This window comes from Schistocerca cancellata, chromosome 2, assembly GCF_023864275.1.
Source record: "Schistocerca cancellata isolate TAMUIC-IGC-003103 chromosome 2, iqSchCanc2.1, whole genome shotgun sequence".
Taxonomy (NCBI): Eukaryota; Metazoa; Arthropoda; class Insecta; order Orthoptera; family Acrididae; genus Schistocerca; species Schistocerca cancellata.
In genome coordinates this window covers 849,485,463-849,503,894 of record NC_064627.1, presented here as the reverse complement: position 1 = coordinate 849,503,894, position 18,432 = coordinate 849,485,463, and the positions used below count along the sequence as shown (strand labels likewise).

At 38.7% G+C, this 18,432-nt stretch overlaps 1 protein-coding gene across 6 annotated transcripts in view; it reads left to right on the top strand.

Annotated features, from left to right (window-relative positions):
* Positions 1 to 18,432, top strand: part of LOC126162771 (protein OSCP1) — a 63,701-nt gene that overhangs the window by 32,656 nt on the left and 12,613 nt on the right. For all 6 annotated transcript variants that reach the window (XM_049919468.1, XM_049919467.1, XM_049919469.1 and 3 more), the window contains one exon: positions 7,691 to 7,844. In XM_049919468.1, coding sequence (XP_049775425.1) covers positions 7,691 to 7,844 — 154 coding nt within the window. The remainder of the gene's footprint in view (positions 1 to 7,690; positions 7,845 to 18,432) is intronic.

Here is an 18,432-nt window from a genome sequence, read left to right as displayed (position 1 = left end):
AAAATGCTGCTTCAATTGTAAGGTTTTCTGCTATTTTGTCAAACACTGACATTTTGAGCCCGTGGCTGTGTACAAAATATAGGTTGACTCTTACATAGAAGATTACAGCAACTTCTTAGTGTGTGAGTAGTGCTTTACATTATGTGCATACATATACATAAAAGAGTGCATCATACAGTTTTTGTTACTGCAAGATCATAAGCAGTCTGCACTGGAACATAATGGTGTGTATTCTTCATCGGCACCACCACCCTAAGGAAATTTCGTCAATTGGGGAAACAAAAGGCGAAAGCAAATGTAAAATGTGAACTAGCCATCTGAAGATGAACCTGTCAGTTTGGAACCGGTAACAGTGCTGTTTAAATAGATAAATAGCATTGTAAAAAGTGGATTGTTGTTGTAATCTTCTATGTAAGAGTCAGCATATAAGGTTTTTTATTTTTCAATGCTTAGACCAGTTTCAAACTGTTACATACTCATTATCAGACGTTATACTGAAAATAAACAAGAGACTGAAGCTAATAGTAACTTTTACACAAATTAGGACACATAAGAAAACAAAAAAGAAGTACCATATAACCTTTTATTAAACAGTGGCTGGGCTAGATGTGGTAAAACTAAGTCAATGCCAGAGTGACAACAGACAATGGAATGGATGACTGTCCGGGTAAAGAAGAATGGAATGAGCACCAGGACACTTACACTTTGTGCTGTGATCCTGAGAGCATGAAGTAGCATACATGGAGAGGATAGTAAACTGGTGAACTAGCCTGGTCGTTCACAATTTGAATTAATAATTTACATGCGAAGGGGAAAAAAAAAAGAATTTCAAAAGAGATGTGTGAAAAGTGTACATTATGAGTGAAAAAGGAACATATTGAAACTGGAACAGTACAGAACTGTAGTAAAACTCCGGATTAGGAGCTACTTAAAGCTTATGCATAACCCACAAAACTAAATGAATTTTTTTCCCCTTTTCCATGAGGGTTTTTTTTTTTTGGGTGGGGGGGGGCTATATCTATATAAGGTGATGTGGAATAATGCGCCATAGTTATGAGCTAACAGAAGATAGTTATGTGCCACTCCTATTAAAAAAAAATCTTGCTACTAAGCAAAATGGACGATTGCTAAACTTTAAAGTCCTCACTGTCAAAAGTCTGTATACTGTGTAGTAGCTAGCAGCAATAGCAGTAAAGGGACACATTGAAAATAGGAGCAATACAGCAAGGTAATAAATCTGACAGCCAAAAGCCGGTAATTCAGCAAGGCCTCTGTAAGATAAGATATAAGACAATTAAATTGTACATCATGAATGAGAGGCAAATTTTAATTTAGTGGGATACATAGTCATAGTTTAAAAAACTAAAGATATGCAGACTTCTATTAGAAGGGGACATTTTGCAGCTATGCGGGACAGAAACTGGAAGGACCTTGAAGTTCTCATTATGGGAATAGGCATGTGCCATTTAGTGGGTATCCCTAATTAAGGGACACTAAAGCAGTGGCAGAAAGACTGACCCAGTTAAGAAGAATACATGTTGTAATTTGGATTTCCTCTAAAATATTTAAAATAGACCTCTTACGCTGGATATGTAAAATGCTGCCATCAGTGTTTATAACTGAGTTGGAATTATTATGGTCTTTCAGGTGATTAGTGAGGGCAGATTTAGAATTGATAAGTTCCTGATGCTCTCTGAACCATATGCTAAAGGAACAGTCCATTTGGCCTATGTAGGCGGAAGGAGACTCACTACATTGGATGCGATAGACAGTTGTCATCTCTAGTTTCATGGTGCTTCAGTAGGTGTCCGACCTTATGGGGCATATGGAAGGAGGGTGTAATCCCCTCTTTTGTAAGCCATTTACTGATCCTAGGAGGTACAACACCTACATATAAGATCCCACAAAAACATGTTTTGGAATTATCAATACTAGTAGATCATAGGGTAATTTGGAACCGATTGTTGGATGTAACTTTTGATTGCATTGGGCAGAGGAGAATGTCAGAACATTTGGCTGGTAATCATTAGCATGTACTATAAATTTAATGATATCCAATTCACGCTAGTAGTGTTGTGTTGAGAGAGGGACTCTAATCGTGCGTTAAAGCACTGTTTGTAGGACAGCCATTTGGTTAGCAGTTTTATTACTTTTCTATATTGCTCATATTTTTAATATGTTGGTTTATTGCTATTGCTGCTTGCTATTAAATATTATAGGGGTTTCGACCGTGAGGACTTAAAGCTTAAGCTACCTTCCATTTTGCTTAGTAGGAAGATTTTTTTTTTTTTATGGTAGAAATGGCACATGACTGTATTCTTTTAGCTCATGACTGTGGCAAATTATTCCACATCACCTTATGTGTCCCCATTAAATTAAAATTGCATTCTGCTCATGGAAGAGGAACTCCATTTCTTTCCCGATTCAGTGCTACAGCCGCCATGCAAATGGCATCACCTTGCCAGCTGCTGCCATTGCTTGAGGGAAGATGCCACACACTCTCTGTCTGTTTGGGTGCTTCTGATAGTTGTCTTCTCAGTATTTTCTTCACTGCTGTAGCTTGTTATGAAATAAAGGTATTTTCTCCTAGCCAGTACTCTTGCCATGTCCGATCATTGTCGACCACCTGCCACCACCAATTCAGCCATGCCCATAGTGGTGAATTGGAGACATCCTGATCTATCACACCTGACATCACCACCCCCTGTAGGGTCACTAACCCAGGCCGCTACACTATGGATTATTTAAAGACTCAACAGCTGTAGCTCAGAAGTTACACTAGATAAGTGTTTCTGCTTAAGCTTCAGCTTTCACCTCCCCTATTGTGCAGTGGCCATTGAGGCCAGAGCCCCCCACCGCAGCCATTGTCTCCTACCCTATAATGCTGTCTGCACAGATACAGGCCAACTTGTTTTGTGTGCGCTCTACCCATGACTTCAGCTTCTTAAATGCCACAGATTTCTTTTTTTGTAAAAAAAGTTTTTAATTAAAAAAACTATGAGGCAGGTTACTTACCCTTAACTAATATTAACCTAGATGTGTCGGAGAGGAAATAGCTTTTGGAAATCAGCAAAATTAACATAACTTAACAGTGTCTTAATTTTTTTTATTGGGAGCCGGAGGCACAAATGTGTGTGTGTGTGTGTCACGAAATACCTATACCATCAAAAAGTCAATATGAATTGTGTGAAAAAAATAATTAAGTACTACTTACCATTTGAATGTCAACCTCTGTAACTGATTGGTCAGCACAGCTGACTTTTGTGCAGAGGACCGGGGTTCAATTCCTGGCCTGGCCAGGATTTTTCATTGGTGGAAGGACTGGTATGGGGTGCACTCAGCCTTGTGTGGCCAACTGAGGAGCTACTCAACTAATTGGTAGTGGTCCTAGGTTCAAGAAACCCGACAATGATTGGGAGATTGGTATGCTGACCTCATGTCCCTCCATACTGCATCTGATGATGCCATTGGCAGAAGCTGATACACCACTCAACTGGGTGTGATTAGCCCATCAGGGCTATCAGAATCACTATCAGAGAGGTTGCTGAGGATGTCGGAATATCCTTTAGGTCATGCCAGCAAGTTTTTCAGATGTTTTGGGTGTGAAAAATGTAGCTGTAATGCTTGTTCTTAAATTGTTGAATTTCGACCAAAAATGACATCATGTAGATATCACTCAGTAATTACTGAATGAAGTCAATAATGATACAGAACATCTAAAGAAGGTTATAACAATGAAACATGGTTACATGGGTTTGACATCGAAACCAAGGCCCATTTGCCCCAGTGGAAACTGCCTGAAGACCCAAGACAAAAAGATCGGCAAGTTTGATCATATGTGAGGAGTCTCCTCACTGTTTTCTTCGATTACAGTGGGATAGTGCATCTTGAGTTCCTGTCTTATAGTCATACAGCCGGTAAGGAATACTGTTTGGAAGTTATGTGTTCTTTGTGTGAAGCAGTCTGAAGAAAACAACGAGAATTGCGGGAAAACCACTTAAGGAAATTTTTTCATGGTAATGTGCCTGCTCACACCTCAGTGTTTCTTCATGCTTGTCTGACAAAAAACAAAATTGTTATGTTGCCTCAGCCACCATAGTCACTAGATATGGCCCTCTGCGACTTCTTTCTGTTTCGAGGATGAAGAGAACCATGAAAGAACGTCATTTTGCCACCACTGAACACCATAATGAAACGTGTGTTCCAGAAGTGCTTCCAAGAATGGAAAAAGCACTGCACAGGTTTGTTATATCTGAGGGGTATTACTTTGTAGGGGACAAAGTTGATGTTGATGAACAAATAATCTTTCTTGAAAAACAAAATTCCTTTTACTTTTTGAGCACACCTTGTACATTTTAATCTGAATACTTTCTTCTAAATCTCCTACAATTAATTGGTTTCATCCAATCAGCTTGTGCAGGCAACGGCATTGATTGTAACACCAAATGAAACTATACTGCATTTCTGGGCTTTAAACAGTTGTGTAGCTAGAATTGCAATTTTGGCTTCATTGTTTTCCCTGAAATATCTCAGTTTTTGCAATTTAACTGCCATGTTTTGCATTGTGTAACATCTTGTTCACTTTAGGTAAGGTGAAAATTACTCTGGCTACCTCAGTGATAGTGTCAGTATTAATGAATTTTGTTGTTGTTGTTGTTATGTCATAACATAAGTAAAATGTGAAACTCAATGAAAGAACAAGCCTCAGATTGAAAATACCTAATGAGAGCACTTCTTGTACCCATGGAATGAATGATGGATCTTCGCAGCCCCAAGAAAATCCAAGTAATGCAAGACGAACCACTAATAAAGAACAAAAAAGTAGAACTGAACAAAAAGATAAAAACACTTGGGAGGGAGAACATTAAATGTAGTAACATAGACAGGAAAGAGCGAATAGATTGTAGACAAAGTGGTGAGGAGAAAGATTCATATCCTTGGAATGAGTGAGACCAAATGGAAGGGAAAGAACTCAAAACTGCTGCGAGGTGGGTACAAATTAAATTGACTTGGTCACAATAAAGTGGCAAAGAATGGAATGGGCCTTGTTTTACACAAAGGCATTGACCCCACGACAGTTGTAAACTTTATAAGTGAAAGGATAATTACAGAGTGAACATGGGGAAGAATAGTTTCACTAAGTTTATGTGCCTTAGTGAGGGTCCAGTGACGAAAAAATATGAAGTTCCTTGAAGAACTGGAAGACCAAGTAAGAGAAGATAAAATAATGGTAAGTGGGGATTTGAATGCTCAGATCAGCATTGATAAAAATGGATATGAGGAAGTGATGGGACCTTTTGGATATGGAAAAAGAAATGTTGAAGGTTTAGAAATTCTGAATCTGTGCACAAGGAATAAGCTTTTAATAATGAATACCTTCTTCAACGAGCGAGATAGCCATAAGATTAGTAGTATGGCTGGGATGGAAAATCTAAGACAGTTATCGGCTATGTCTTGCAGACAAATTAATTGGAGAAAAGCGAGGGACTCTAAAGTTATACCAAGGAAGTGGTCGGATAGGGATCACAGGTTACTAGTAGCTGATCTAAGTTATAAGGTTGAAAGACTGACTGCTCTACAAAGAATGCTTGAAATTGAGGAATGGAAGCTGAAAGAAGAAAATAATAAGAAAAGTTTTCAAAATTTTGTAGCACAAAAATTGCCAGGAACAGAGACTGGTAGTGTGGACAAAGAATGGAACCTGTTTAGAACATCAATATTCAGTGATGCCATGCAAATATGTGGCAAAACAAAATGTAAAGTAAAGGAGAAAGAAACCAGTTGGTGGAACAATAGAGTAAAAGATACAATTAAAGAATGCACTATAGCAAAGACGAGCATAAGGTGGTGATACTGGAACAGGAATATCGATAGAAGAAACTCCAATCGAAGATAATAGTGAAAGAAGAAAAGAAACTAGAACAACACAGCAGGAGGAACCAGAAACTATTACATAGGTTGTTGAAAAGTAAAAGATCTGACAGAAAAGATATAAAAGTGACTGAAACAGATTATGGGAATATTATCAGGGACAAAGAAGGCATCAGGGAAGTGATGAAAAATTATTTTGAAATCTTACTGAATGGATAAAATGAACAAGAAAGTGACACTGAAGTCATTGAAGCTTAGGAAGAACAGCATCCAATTTCATGGGCAGAAACTGAAAATGCCGTGAAACAAATGAAATGTGGGAAGGCAGCAGGAGTCGATGGGCTGACAGTGGATATGATGATTAAGGCAGCTGGAATCCAAAGAATACAGTGGTTATGTCAGATGCTGGGGATGATATGGAAAAAGAACAAAGTGCTGAATGATTGGGAAAATGGAATCATAATACCATATTTTAAGAAAGGAAATAGAAAGACATGCACAACTACTGCCTCAAAGTAATGAAAAGATCATAGAAATAAACTGAGAAAAATCCTAGAACATCAGTTTGAGGAACAACAGAACAGATTCAGAAATAATGGGGGAATTAGACTTCATGTTTTTCCTTCATCAGTTAATGGAAAAATATTGGTAAAAAGGAAATGAGCTGATATAGTGTTCCTGGATTTGGAATAAGCATACAGCATTGTACCAAGGGCTAAAATATGGAAATATTTGAGAAAACATAATGTACCTCCTTCATTAATTTAAAAAGTTCAGATACTGTATGAAAGTTGCAAAAGCAGTGTACAAGTAGGAGGTAGAAGATCAAAATGGTTTAAGACAAAGAGAGATTTTCAGCAAGTCAGTTCACTTTTCTTGTTACTCTTCACTATACTCATGGACACAATCATGAAATAAAACAAGGAAGATCTCAAAATGAGCTCCACCATATGCTGTTGACGCACTTTTTTTAATATTGTAAAGGAAAGATACCTAGATCTACATTTACACTCTGCAGACCACCATGAGGTGCATGGCAGAAGGTGTGTCACATTGTAGCAGTTATTAGGGTTTCTTCCTATTCTGTTTACATATGGAGTGCAGGAAGAGTGAGTGTTTGAATGCCTCTGTGCGTGCAGTAATTACTGTAATCTTGTCCTTACAACCCCTGTGTGAGTGATACATAGGGGGTTGTAGAATATCCCTAGAGTAATTATTTAAAGCCAGTTCTTGAAACTTTGTTAATAGGCTTTTTCGGTATAGTTTACGTCTTTCTTCAAGAGCCCGCCATTTCAGTTCCTTCAGTATCTCTGTGACACTCTCCGATGGATTAAACAAACCTGTGACCATTCGTGGTGCCCTTCTCTGTATACTTTCAGTATCCTCTGCTAGTCCTATCTGGTATGGGTCCAGCACACTTGGGCAATATTCTAGGAAGGGCTGCACAAGTGATTGGTAAGCAATCTCTTTTGTAGACTGATTGCACTTCCCCAATATTCTACCAATAAGCCGAAGTCTACCACCTGCTTTACCCATGACCGAACCTATGTGATCATTCCATTTCATATCCCTACAGTGTTACACCCAGGTATTTGTATGAGTTAGGCAATTCCAACAATATTATAGTCATACAGTCATAAAGTTATTGTGATATTGCTCAGTGAACATGTATTTAATCTGCCAGGAAGTTTCATGTATGTTGTTGTTTCAACATACTTTTGGATGTAGTCAACTTTCTCTTATTCCTCTGTTCGCTGTGTAGCTTGTTTTCTTCTGTCAATATTTCAAAATATACAAAACATTTTCCTCTTATATACAGGGTGTGATATTCCTGGTGAAATACGTTCATATGATGAAACTGGTGAAATAAAGGATGTAACAAAATTTGATGGTTGTGGAGATTACCAAGGCACCAGGCAATTGGGATCATTTGATATTCATGGCAATAGGAATACAGATTTGGGCTGTAATATGTAAGTATTCTTTGTACCCTATCATAAATTGTTGACTATATTAATGTTCTGCTATGATCTCTTATCTGAATTCAATAAACTTCTCATTTATGTATAATTTTTATGTTCAAAAATTTATTTCTGAACAAATTTTCACATACAGAATGTGGTGCGGTTTTCCTTACTGCCGTCATTATTCTTACAACAATGTAGTTAATACTGCAGAAATCTGCTAAGATGGCAGTATACAACTTGAAGAGGTCGCGTAAATATATCCTCCCAAAAGTTAACAGTTTGAGACTCACCACTGCTGAATAATCTAGTTTTAAATTGTATGATGGGATTTCAAAAAGTTAGTTACACATTATCATGGCAGGCCGAGTACAGTCCCCTTCAGAGTAGTTCCCTTCAGCAGTTATACACAGGTGGAGTTGTTGTTCCCTGTCTTGGTAGCAGTGCTGAAGGACTTCAATTGGTATGTTCTTTAACAAGTCAGTTACGTTATTTTGAATGTTATTCAGAGTCCGGAGCTTTCAAAGATCCCAGTCACAGATTCCCCAAGTTAAACACAAAATGTGATGGCATAATGTTACTCCAAATTCCATTGTTCCATTTTTATAACACACAAAAAAACACAGTTTCACTGACGGTACTCTTGAAAACCACATGATAGCTGTATGAAGCTGAAACTTGGACTGAGCATTTGGAAGGATGAACACACCGGTCTACACAAGCAGAACAGCACAGCAGTGCCAGGTTGCTCACAGTGTTGTCAGTCTCATTACTTTTCTCATACACCTTGTACATTGAGTGATGCGCTACACGTGAAAGAGACATGGATACATTAACCATACATTAGACAAAGATACATTAACTCTGTAAACAACAGTTAGAATGTTCAACCAATAGTTCAATCCCCTGATGATAGAAATTCGCACCTTAGTCAGAGTTCCATCCATGAACCACTGTGAGGATCCTCATCATTGGAAAATCTCTCTCCTCCCAGATGTTTTTTCAGCTTGCCAAAAAGTGGAAATCTGATGATGCAAGATCTATACTTCCCAATAAGCATCACCATCTGTGCAGCCTCAGCCAAATTGTTACTGTTTCACTTCAGCTGGATGTGACCTTGCGTTTGGTCCATATACCAACAGATATTCATGGTGAATCTTTTCACAATTTAGACTTTTGCCCACAAGAATTGTACAACACCGCATACTTCAAGTTTGGAGTATGTTTCCAAGTGCTGCATCATTTGAGTCACATGCTGTGATACATCTGTTGTCTGTATCACAGCAGAACTGTCTCTGCAGGAAATGTACTCTCTTCCGACAATGTGCCACTCTGATTGTGGAATGATCTTAGGATGGGAAGATGTGTGTAAGTTACCTATCTGACATCGTTTTCCAAAATTTTTGAGAAATTGATATGTTCTAAAATAGTATCTTACTTGAGTAATAATCAGTGTGGATTTCATATGAGTTGTTCTACTGAGAATGACATTTACATGTTCACTCACCAAACTTTACAAGCATTAAATAATAAAATAGTGCCAGTTGTATTTTTTGCAACCTGGTCTAAGGCTTTTAACTGTGTGAATCACTATATTCTCGTAGACAAATTGAAGTTATGTGGGATTGACGGTATAACTTACCAGTGTACTAACGTCGTACCTAACCAAAAAAATGCGGAAAATTGTACTTAGTAATTCAGGCAATGTAGTGTGGGGACTTTATTCTGACTGAGGAGAAATCATGCTCAATCTTAGGTGCACTATTGTTCCTCATATATGTAAATGATCTTCTGTCTTTTATACTACAAGCAGAATTAGTTTTTTTTGCAAGTGACACCAATATTGTAATCAATCTAAGCATACATACAGAAACAGAAGAAATGGTAAATAATGTTCTTAAAAGTATCATTGACTAGTTTTTGAGCATGTAGCAAATTTTTAAAAATTATGTTGCGATGTGTGTGCAAAATGACTTGTTCCACATCATTATAATTGATCATGCAAATGATCCACATGAAGCTAATTAACTAACTTTCTGAAGTCTCTACATTTGTTTAGGGCCAGAGAATGTGGGATGCTTTATGTCAAGGTAATCAGCATTCTGTTTTTGTATGAACACTGTCAGTGATTTGAGGGCAGAGTAGATACTATTAGACAACAAACAAACTTTTTCATGTGCTTTGATGATCAACTTATACCATGTTGGAAAACAAAAGAAATATATTTTTTTAAAAAGATTTTCCATTTTACCACCAACACATCAGACACATTTGTCTTTTCTGCAAGTGGTGCTCGTGATCCAGACAAATGGCTGAAAGAAAATGAACAATGACATCTGGACAGTTTATAAGTGCCATACATAACATTACAGTAATACTCGTTCTGTAGATCATGAATACAACATTTCATAATGATGTGGAACATGTCAGTTTAACATAAGTTTTCTTTACACAATATAATTAATTATTTTTTTTACAGTTACTACTTCATATTGAAAATTCATCTATTGAGTAGGAGTTGTCATTCAGAAATTCTTTTAATTTGTTTTTGAAGGTTGGTTGGCTATCTGTCAGACTTTTAATGCTATTTCACAAATGACCAAAGATTTTTGTGGCAGCACAATTCGCCTCTTTCTGTGCCAAAATCAGATTTAACCCAGAATAGTGAAGATCATCCTTCCTTTTAGTTTGTAGCTATGCACTTCACTATTATTTTTGAATTGGGATGTGTTGTTAATAACAAATTTCACAAGTGAATATTTGTATTGTGAAGGTACTGTGAAAATTCAGAGTTCCTTTAATAAATGTCTGCAAGGTGATCTTGGGTGGGCTCTAGCTAATATTCTGATTACACAGTTTTGTGCAATGAATATTTTTTTTGCTTAATAATGAATGACCCCAAAATATGATGCCATATGAAAGCAATGAATGAAAGTAGGCATAGTAGATTTTTTTACTGGTGTGTTTATCAACAAAATTTGCAATAACCCTAATAACATAAGTAGCTGAACCTAACCGCTTCAGCAGATCATCAATGTGTTTGTTCCAATTCAATTTCTCATCAATGCACACACGCAGAAATTTGGAATATTCTGCCTTAGCAGCAGACTTTGTTTCAAAGTCTGTGTGTATCAGGGTTTTTTTTTCCATTTACTGTACAGAATTGTATATACTGTGTTATCTCAAAATTTAGTCAGAATCCATTTGCAGATAACCATTTAATAATTTTCTGAAAGACATTATTTAAAATTTCCTCAGCTCATTCTTGTTTGTTGGGTGTGATTACTATACTTATATCATCTACAGAAAGAACTAGCTTTGAATCTTCATGAATATACAGTGGCACGTCATTAATATAAGTGACACCATTCTTGAGACTTCCCCAGTTAGAGAACTCTGCAGATATTTGCAGACTATGTGTATTGTTAATTTCTTCCTTCTGCACTCTTCCAGTTAAATATGAATTAGACAATTTGTGCACTGTCCCATTCGTACTACAATATTTAAGCTTATCTAGAAGAATTTCATGATTCACACTGTCAAAAGCCTCTGATTGATCAGAAAATATCCCAGTGGGTGATGTAAGATAATGAAAGGTAATAATGTCAGATCTTCATTCCACTGTATCAAACACTTTATTTTCATATTCTGTTCATGCACAACTGATTTCAAGACTATATAGTCTCATCAGGTACAAATTCTCTGGTACTTATTTATTGAGGCACGTTTTTAACCTTATGATGAGATTATGTAGTCTTGAAATTGATTTTACATCAAAATAAACAGTGATATAGCTGTGTGAATATACTGATTCTATGACTGAAATAAATGAAACAGCCAAAAAAATTTCTTATGGATGATGAACACACAAAGGACTTCATGAAAATAGTATCTGCTTCTTTCAGAACAGATTTGATGGATTATGTGAAAGGAATCAGATTTTCCTCATGATTGACTTCTTATTTTAGTTATTGATACATTCAAGTAGTTGTGGCAAAAAGCAAGGAAACTGCATTGTTTTCTGGACGGCGAAAACTATGATTGACAAAATTATGTGCTACTTAAAGTGACACTGATTTTTGTTATTTTAGAGACCATTTCATTATTCCCAGCAACAAGTATTACAAAGTTTTTGAACTTTTCATCAATATTCCCACATCCAACAATCAGGGTTGAACGTTAAACCAAAAATGCACTTTTTGATTTCTCAAGTATTCATGGTGTGGTTGATTAATGGTGTGCTCCCAGGTGTCCTGCTGAGTTGTCGTTTCCATTTTATGCATAAAATTTTGATGATCGAACCAGCCATATTCTTCAGGTGCTATGAGTTCTGCTGTTGTGTGTACCCGCTGCTGGACTCCAATCAACCATGAGCTGTTGTTGGTCTCATGCCTTTATTAATAGCTCAGTTCAATTCCCGACATCCACTATGTCCTTTGATGCTCTTTCATTTTCAGAGCTCAGACTGATATTCAGTGAATTGCAAATTCTCTCAGTGTTTTCAAACCCTGATGGATGTGGTGGCCAGCAAGATCTTAATAAACTGAGTACCAGATCTCATTGTTTTTCATTTTGTGATTATATTCAAGCTAGTGCTCAGTGACAGCTGATTGGCTTCGTTGGTTTAGTCAGGTGTGTCCCTGATACTGTTCGCCTTGGTTTGAGGGGGTGAAATACATTGAGTGCCATGTTTCTGCAGGGCTACTGATCTTTCTGGATATTGGACCAGTATAAGGTATATAAGTGATTGCTGGCTTCTCTTCCTCAGTCTCAACCTCTTCCTCAGGTGTTCTTGCTTTTGTGTGCATTGTGCATTCAGTTTGATAATCTGAGTACCATTTCTTCAAAACATTATGTGTAGGTGTTGTAATTCTTGAGTTAGCTCCTTGTCTGAAAGTGTTAGACCTCTATGCACCAAGGTCACTGGTACCAAATTTTTTGTGACACATGGTGATGGCTCAAGGCATGGAGATAGAGATCAGTGTTCTTTGGTTCGCAAAGACTCTTTCCTTCTTGTCCCGTGTGGTAAGTCTCCCCTAGCCCACAGTTCTGAGTGACTTTCCCACAATCCACCCCATTTCCTAGACCTCTTCTGTCTTTTTCCTTCACCCTTCTTCCTTCCCCTTCAACCCTTCTTCCTTCCCCTTCAACCCTTCTGCCTGAAGAAGGAGCCTCTGGCTCTGAGAGCTTGCCAATCACAACAGTCTTATGTGTGTGTTCTGCCACCACTTGGTGAGTAGATTTTTTTTTTCTATCCAACTAAATACACTCCTGGAAATTGAAATAAGAACACCGTGAACTCATTGTCCCAGGAAGGGGAAACTTTATTGACACATTCCTGGGGTCAGATACATCACATGATCACACTGACAGAACCACAGGCACATAGACACAGGCAACAGAGCATGCACAATGTCGGCACTAGTACAGTGTATATCCACCTTTCGCAGCAATGCAGGCTGGTATTCTCCCATGGAGACGATCGTAGAGATGCTGGATGTAGTCCTGTGGAACGGCTTGCCATGCCATTTCCACCTGGCGCCTCAGTTGGACCAGCGTTCGTGCTGGACGTGCAGACCGCGTGAGACGACGCTTCATCCAGTCCCAAACATGCTCAATGGGGGACAGATCCGGAGATCTTGCTGGCCAGGGTAGTTGACTTACACCTTCTAGAGCACGTCTCCATTCGTCCCTTCATTCACGCCTGTCGCGACACCACTGGAGGCGGGCTGCACGATGTTGGGGCGTGAGCGGAAGACGGCCTAACGGTGTGCGGGACCGTAGCCCAGCTTCATGGAGACGGTTGCGAATGGTCCTCGCCGATACCCCAGGAGCAACAGTGTCCCTAATTTGCTGGGAAGTGGCGGTGCGGTCCCCTACGGCACTGCGTAGGATCCTACGGTCTTGGCGTGCATCCGTGCGTCGCTGCGGTCCGGTCCCAGGTCGACGGGCACGTCTACCTTCCGCCGACCACTGGCGACAACATCGATGTACTGTGGAGACCTCACGCCCCTGTTGAGCAATTCGGCGGTACGTCCACCCGGCCTCCCGCATGCCCACTATACGCCCTCGCTCAAAGTCTGTCAACTGCACATACGGTTCACGTCCACACTGTCGCGGCATGCTACCAGTGTTAAAGACTGCGATGGAGCTCCGTATGCCACGGCAAACTGGCTGACACTTGACGGCGGCAGTGCACAAATGCTGCGCAGCTAGCGCCATTTGACGGCCAACACCGCGGTTCCTGGTGTGTCCGCTGTGCCGTGCGTGTGATCATTGCTTGTACAGCCCTCTCGCAGTGTCCGGAGCAAGTATGGTGGGTCTGACACACCGGTGTCAATGTGTTCTTTTTTCCATTTCCAGGAGTGTAATTTTATCAATAATTGATTGCCTTCAGATATTCTAATTTACTCACTTTATACTTTAGTAAAATAAGATCGGATATCAGTATATGTTAAAGTTATACTGGCAGTAAACATATTTTGTGGATTGCTGAATGATTTAATTGTATTAAGTCATGAATTTTATCACACAGTAATCCATTTGAGGTGCTGAGAATCATAAGGGCCAAAGCACTTCGCTGTCAATTGTGAAATTGTAGCATTTATTCATGCTTTTGAAATCTGTTGACCTTATGGTGTACAGGTGCTGTAGGCCCACATTGTATTCATGAAAATTCACAAAAAGTTGTATCATTGGTTTCTCTAATATTCACATAAATGTGAGAATGAGGGTGGTGTGCTATAGGCACTTATGGATCTCAGTGCCTCATTTGTATTCTAGTCAAGTGACCATCTTGGTAGACATTACTACTTGAGTTTAATCATTTCCGTAAACGGCACTTTGTAGTTGAAGTTGGTTGTTACTGAGTGGGAAATGACTTTTGTGTGCATGTAAACATGAACTATGTTAAATCTACTTTAAATGCTTACGGAAAAGTAAAGCTGTGGGGATGGTTCATGAATTGTGCTTGGGTAGCACAGTTGGTAGAGGACTTGTCCGCGAAAGGCAAAGGTCCCAAATTTGAGTCAATCTGGTGCACAGCTTTAATCTGCCAGGAAGTTTCATATCAATGCACACTCTGCTGCAGAATGAAAATCTCATTCTGGAAACAGAAAAGTAAATTACCAGGGCAGCAAAGGAACTAGGACCACTGATAACACATCCTTTGATTGGGAGAGTGATGAAATCAAATAAGTGTGACTACAAGTGAACATTTAACAAGGAAGTATACAGTTCGCACAAATTATTGTATGGGTACAGTGTAAGATATCTGATTTCCAACCCAGAAGTAAATTCATGAACTAATACATCTGTTAGGGATCTTGTACATTTGTCCAAAAAAAAGGAAAAGTACGAAAACTCTCACTTTCACAAAAATGTGAAATGGAGAGTTGCAAAAGCTTACACATTATTTCATTATTGCCCTAAACTGCACTTAATTATGTACAAAACAACAAAATTCCACAAAAACAATTCTTTCTCAGACTAATTTCACGCTCTCATGTTTATCTGAATCTAAAAATTTGTGAACAAACCGAATGTATACTCACGAGCTGCCATTGCTCCTACAGAAACATGACAGTCAGTGTATTTCACTCCATTTAACTAAGATAAAAAAGTATTCTTTGTAATGTTAAAGATAATATAGGCCTCCAAAAGCCAGGAGTGTATTGCATTTCATGTGAATGTGGGGCGAATTATGAGAACATGCAAGGAAAATCAGTGACACACATGACAAAAACAGCCAAGCAAATCAGATGTCGCTGAGCACTGGCTTGAATATAATCATGAAATGAAATACGATGGGAGCAGTAGTGTGGTGCAAATGCCGAGTTCCTGGGACAGCATAATTAGAGAGTCTATTCAAACAAATTTATTAGGATCTCACTGGCTGTCACATGCACCAGAGTTGGGAAATGCTGAGAGAATTTGCATTTCACAGAACATCACTGTGAGCTGTGGAAAACGTAGGGACATCAAGTGGTGTAGTGGTGTCAGAAATTGAACTCAGCTATTAAGAGCAGCACAAGACCAAAACAGTTCAGAGTCTGGTTGGAGTCCAGGCAGGGGTACACTTAACAACAAAAGTGCAGCTCCTGAAGAAGATAGTTGGGTCTGCCGTCAACATATTGTGCATAAAATGAAAAACAACTATTGTAACTCGGCAGAACACACCACTAATACGATTATTGTTTCTAAATGGATCAAGATGCTCTGATGTCTAACTTCAAACAGTATCTTACCTGGATCCAGAACCTCCTGATTCCATTGTCATAAAAATATAAATGATGCAAGGAATATTTTTGGAGTGTAGAAACAAGAAAACCTCATTCTAGAAATTATTAAATTTATGTAGAGGCATAAAGGCAATTCAGTATTTATCTTTAGTAGGCCCAACTCCCACTATAGCTGATACAGAATGCAAAAAACTACACACTACTCCTAACCTTCAAAACCATAGGCTCCTGCTTCATGACAAGAAAAATGTGATACAGAGAGTCGGGTGAGTACACAACATCAGTTAGCATTGTGTCAGCATCAGTTCAAAGATTATTGGAGAGAATAAAACAAAATAAAGTGCAATAAACAGAGAAATGGGGGTGGGCAGGAAGCAACACCGAGAAGTATAAATAAAATATATAAAAATAAAAACACTAATGGCACCAAGAAAGAAAAGAGGGGGAAATAGTTAAAGTAGATCAAGTGTAGAAAGGTGACAGAGTGAAAAGACATAACAAACAACAAAAGTTATTTATATTTTCTTCTCCTCTAGGTTCCTCCCTTGTACACTTCTTGTTACACTGTAATTGTCCTCACTTGCCGATATTTATTTCTTCTGTTCCATGTTTACTTCTCACTCTATCACTCCCTTTCTCATGATTTACTTGAAGCTGACGTACCTTCTACACTCTGTGATGTCCTTTATTTCAATTTTGTAGTCTTTCCTTCTCAGACAAGATGGATTCTTGGGAAACATGCACTCTGTCCCTCCCCTTCAATGTTGACCAATAATTTTTCCTCCATGAACATGAAAAATGTTAGTCTAAGTTTGGAAAACTGTGTGGTAAACTGCTTTACATACACATTATTTTAATTTACACAGTACAGGAAACATGTATTAGAAAAATTGGCAAGAAAACATTAGGTTTAAACAATGCATAGCAATGAAAGAAAAGCTGTCAAACTTACTAAAATGAAGCAGACATTTTATCCCTACTTTTTAGATGACAAAAACTCAGTCATTGTTTTTTGGTGTATTGAAGACAGTCTGTTATATGATGCTTAGTTGCGCCATCATCTCATAAACATCCAATGAGCAGGTGTAGCAGTGGGCTGTTGCTCCCAATAACGTAGCGCGAGGTCAAGGGCTTCTGCTGCGTCACTGTGTGACACCAGCTCTCCTTTGTCGCTTTCAGGCTCATTGTCACCACTTCTTGCTGGTCTCGAGTAACGGCAGCAACTAAATCAGCGTCAGTAATGTTCTCCACAGATGCTGCATCCGCTGCCATCCACTCATCTATGTCTCCTTCACTAGCTTCTTCACATCCAGGGATTATATCATTTGTAGCAGATTTTCCTCTTCATTTTCAACTAGGTTGTGCTGAAATTCAAGAGATGTCCACAGTTTTCTCCACTATTTTCTCAGAATATTTTTTGAAATATTCTGCCATGCCTCAGCAGCCCAATAAACAACATCCTTCACATTGGTCTTTTTTATTTTGTCCACTAAAAGAATGCTATCATCTTGGGTCAGCATTCTTAAAAACTATTTTCTGTAAATCAGTTTTAATGTTTGCAGTATGCCCTGGTCCATTGGCTGTAGAAGTGGTGTAACATTCGGTGGCAAAACCTTCGCCAAAATTTCTCAATCACATAATTCCTCAGTGCTGGGGTGGAATGGTGCATTATCAATCAAAAGCATTGCGCGGGGAGACAAATGATTTGCCTTAGAAAACCCTCGAACAGCTTACCATCCATGCATGCTTTTATCTAGTTGTGATAATATACGGGCAGGGATTTCATGTTGCAGTTTTTAAAAGCTCTGGGCTTAGCAGCCGATCAGCATTAAAGGCAGCTTGTGATTACCAGCAGCATTGCTGCACACTTATAAAGTCACATGATCTTTGCATATTTTAAAACCAGGCGCATGGTCTTACAGGCTTTTTGTTGGCAATTACCTAAAATTAAGGCCAGTCCCATCAGCGTTATAAATTTGTTGGGGAGAATACTTTCACATTCTTATCATTTTTTCAAACTCACCCAAGTATTCCATCACTGCATCACAGTCAGAAGAAAGCTTCTCTCCAGTAATTGTTAGCTGACAGATTCCATGACGTTTTTTGAATCTGTCCAACCAACCTGTACTCGCACTCATCACCATTCATTAACTTGTTCAGGTAAACAGCCTTCTCCTGAACCAATGCTCCACTCAGAGGAGTTCCCCTTTCTCTTTCCTGCATAAAGCAAAGGAAAAAAGCTTCATCCACTTTATCGTACTGGAACTGTTGCAAAAGTCTGCCGAATTTTGAGCGTTTTTCCCGAAGACGTTTCACAGGATTGTTCCAGCTTTACTCAGTTCTTCTTCCAATCACAA